We start from the raw sequence: 4,143 nt of genomic DNA on the forward strand, positions 1-4,143 counted from the left end.
ATCTGGACTCACTGCAACCTCTGCCTCCCAGGTTCAAGTGATTCTCCTGCCTCAGCCTCCCAAGTAGCTGGGATTACAGGCATGTGCCACCACACCCTGGTAATTTTTGTATTTTTAGTAGAGATGGGGTTTCTCCATGTTCGCCAGGATGCTCTTGATCTCCTGACCTCATGATCCGCCCACCTCAGCCTCCCAAAGTAATGGGATTACAGGCATGATCCACCACACCTGGTGGGAAATTATTTCTTAATGGTTGGGAAAACTTTTAAAACCCCTTTTCTTTTTTTTTTTTTTTTGAGATGGAGTCTCTGTCGCCCAGGCTGGAGTGCAGTGGCACCATCTCAGCTCATTGCAACCTCTGCTTCCCAGGTTCAAGCGATTCTCTTGCCTCAGCCTCCCAAGTAGCTGGAGTTACAGGTGCATGCCACCACGCCTGGCTAATTTTTGTATTTTTAGTAGACACGGGGTTTCGCCATGTTGGCCAGGCTGATCTTGAACTCCTGACCTCAGGTGATCCACCAGCTTCAGCCTCCCAAAGTGCTGGGATTATAGGTGTGAACCACCACACCCAGCCTTTTAATAGCTTTTAAGTGCATTTTATACATAGCATTTTTATTTCCAGCTATAGATTTGTCTTCTTAATTATTTTAGCCCAGATGATATTAAAATGAACATACATTTCCTAACCATGTACCTCCTGGATCTCTAATGCTTTTCAGTGTTCAATGTCCCTACCTGGAGTTCACCAGCCACTCTATATACAGTTTCCCATCCCACTTATCTAACTTGATTTCTTACTGTTTTCAAACAAAAATCTTTTCCACGTGAACCACTCCCACACTAACCTGTGTGTCTTTGCTCACACATTTCTCCCTTGTTAAATGCTGAGTGACCTCCACATCTCTCCACCTATCAGTATGTTGACCATCCTTCAAGGCCCTCCTCAGTCTCCACGTTTTTAGATCATTATAGCTCAGAGAGATTTGACTTTTGAGCTCAGCGTGCTTGTGAAAAGTACACTAGATTAGAAGTCAGAGTGGTAAGCTCTAGTTTTGGTTCTACTTCTCAGTACGAAGCTATATGTAATTTCTCTGAGCCTCAGTGACCTAAAAGAGGCAATTTTTGCCTGCCTGAATGACAGAGTTGTTGTAGGATTAGATGATGATATATAAAATAATATTAAAATGTGGTATTAGAAAATTCAAATATGCTATCAGAAAAAAATGTATTATTATTGCTTTGTATCATTTTTATGTTTTATTTAACATTTAGATTGTTATTTAACTATTCAAGTGTGGTATTTCCCCATTTAGATTGAGGTATTTAGATTGGCTTTCAGCTTTTAAAAATTCCTAATAGAGCTTTGCAGTTACAGCTCTGGTCCCTGACTTTTAAAATTTTATGGAGTAACTGAGGAGAAGGATAGACAAATAATTAATGAATGATGCAGGAAAGCTTCCTGGAAAAAGTGACTTTGAGACCTGGTAATGCCCCAATAAAGGTGGCCACTCTCAGGTTTTCATTTTCTTTCCACAAAGAACAGAGGAAGAGTTCCTAGATCAAGTGAAGAGGAAGCTGGCTCAGACCAGCCCTGAGAAAGACCTGTTGATCACAAAGCCTTGTCACTGTAAGGATATCCTGAAGTTAGTGCTCTCACCCCTCACCCAGCATTGCTTGGTCATTGGAGAAACGACCTGTGCATTTTACTACCTGCTGGAGGCTGCGGCTGCCTCCTTGGATCTGTCAGATAATTATATGGTGAGCAGGCTCTGCAATCTGCCCTTCAGCTGAGCCTTTTACTTTGAGAATTTGATTGAGATCTCTTACAATCATAACCATGAGTGAAAAGTGGAAGAAAGTAGGAGAGAGAGAAGAGCTAGAAAGGATTTAGGAAAAAACATGAAGTGGGAATATGGTAGTGGAATAGCAGCAACCCGTGCTGGCCCTGCCCCTGACTCTTGCACAAGCAGTCCAGCTCCTGTTTCTAGCTTGAAGTCCAAATCTGTTTCAAATTCTGATCTTGACCCTCATCATAACCTTACTCCAGCCTTTGCCCTAATCACACCAGCATCATCCTAATCCTAATCTGGTTTCTTTATCCCTTGCCCTGTTTGGAGGCCTTCTTTTATTTAAGGAAGGCAAGCAGTCTTCTGGGCCAACCCTCAGCATTTTCATTTTTGAAAAAACACAAGGTGAAGATCTGTCAGTTTGAGGAGGCTACTTTCTGCCGTCTTCTGTCAGAGGTGAGGACAGGGGGTGACCTTGAAGTGCTGGCTATTTCTCCTTGAGGGTTACCCTATTATTTCTTTCAAAATCTCTTCATTTTTTTTTTGTGTATGATTATAAATGTGATAATGTGATAAAAGGTTTATTCACATTTAAAATATAGAAATATATAATAGGTAGAAAGTGAAAGAGCTCCCACTAATCCTACACCCCCCACCATAATTAATAATTGTATGCATGTTCCACCAACTGTACACACACAGCCATATCATTGTTTTCCATTATTTTTTAATAGGATCATATTCTACATTTTCTTGTTCCTGCAGCTTGCTTTTATTCTTAATAGTACAGACAGAACCTATTTACATATTGGTGTGCATACCGATCCACCACATAGTTACAACTGCCAAGTACTCCATTGGCTAGATCATAGCTTAGCTCTTCCCTTCTTCAGGTGCATTTAGGTTATCTCTATTTGGGGGATTATTTTAAACATTGCCACAGTGAATATTCTTCTTAAGTATCTCTTTCTCTCCTTGTGAGAGTGTTTCTGTAAGAAAAATTTCCAAAGGTGGCAATGCTAAGACACAATTTTAAAATCCATAAATACATCACCAAATTGCCAAACAAAATTTTATATCAATTCAAGTTTTTCCCATTTCCTCATATCCTTACTAACATCAGATACTACCAGTCTTTTCTAACCTTGCTAATTCCTAGACAAAGTTATATTGTTTTAATGTGTTTCTCTTAATTAATAAGGTACATCATTCTTCTAGGTTTATTGGTCATTTGTATTTTTTTGTGAATTATCCATTCATGTTCATTGAAGTAGATATAAACTAATTTGCTCATTGGAGTATATGTAAACGAATTTTAATGTAAACCTTAAGATAATTTGGTTAAGATAGTAAACTTAAGGTACATAATGTCTTGAAGGCCAAAGGGAGTATTAGAGTTGTCACATTGTTGCATTATTTATGCTTCAACCAAGAGGTCTTCAGAGCAAAGTTAAATAATTATTCTTTCCCTTTATAAGTAAGAGTTATTGTACAGTCCTCCCAAGATTGTTCTTTGTTCTAGAATCACATAGACTTTATCACTTTCTTGAGGGATTCAGCCTTAGAATGTAAAGATATAGGATAGCTTCAAGGTAGTTCCCCAGCTCCCACCCCACATCTACTGTGAGTCAACCTATTTAGGAAGAGAGATAAAGGATTTGGTGATATTATAGATGTTTTCTATGTCATGTGAGAGCATCTGAGTCTCCACTCAAATGACGATCCCTTCTCAGTCTAGCAGCATCACATTTTAAATCACAGCCTTCCTCTACTGCCCACTGACAAATGTGTGGGAGATGAGAAAGGAGGATACTTTCTCCATAATCCTATTTTCTCAACCCTTTACTCACTTATGGCCATACTGGTGCTTGTTAGGGTGACTGCTAACCAGGTTATGCTCTAGCTCAGCTCACTCTTAGCACCTCAGTAACCCCAACTACACATCTCAAAATGAAAGAGCCAGTGTGTTATATCCAAAACCTTGTATTTACATTAATTCTTCTTGTTTTCCCATCTCCAGGTCTGTTTCAACATGGGACACATCACTTTAGCCAAAAAATTGGCTAGGAAAGCCCTTCGGCTGCTGAAAAGGAATTTCCCTTGGACATGGTTTGGTGTCCTTTTCCAGACATTCCTGGAAAAGTATTGGCATCCCTGTACCCTGAGCCAACCTCCAAACAACCCTAGTGAGAAGTGAGAAGGCTTCCTAAGACTGTAGTTAACTAGCCTGAGCTTTGCCTTTTTGACCTAGAACTACTCTTTTTCTATCAAATAATCTTCAAGCATCTAACAGACAAGCAGATAACAAGATATATAAGTTAGCATGTATATATATATATATATATATATATATATA

General features: G+C 39.3%; 1 protein-coding gene across 5 annotated transcripts in view; it reads left to right on the plus strand.

Moving 5' to 3' along the window:
• Positions 1-4,143, plus strand: part of LOC108528381 (adenylate cyclase type 10-like) — an 18,239-nt gene that overhangs the window by 7,754 nt on the left and 6,342 nt on the right. For 3 of the 5 annotated variants that reach the window (XR_001885119.1, XR_001885118.1, XM_017870185.1), the window contains 3 exons: positions 1,539-1,758; positions 2,118-2,243; positions 3,808-3,980. Coding sequence is in view for 1 of the 5 variants with exons in the window: in XM_017870185.1 (XP_017725674.1) it covers positions 1,539-1,758; positions 2,118-2,243; positions 3,808-3,980 (519 nt within the window). In the remaining 4 variants the exon portion in view is untranslated. The remainder of the gene's footprint in view (positions 1-1,538; positions 1,759-2,117; positions 2,244-3,807; positions 3,981-4,143) is intronic. The other 2 variants (XR_001885120.1, XR_001885121.1) reach the window with 2 other exon arrangements.

This window comes from Rhinopithecus bieti, unplaced genomic scaffold, assembly GCF_001698545.2.
Source record: "Rhinopithecus bieti isolate Rb0 unplaced genomic scaffold, ASM169854v2 scaffold_4553, whole genome shotgun sequence".
NCBI classification, from domain to species: domain Eukaryota; kingdom Metazoa; phylum Chordata; class Mammalia; order Primates; family Cercopithecidae; genus Rhinopithecus; species Rhinopithecus bieti.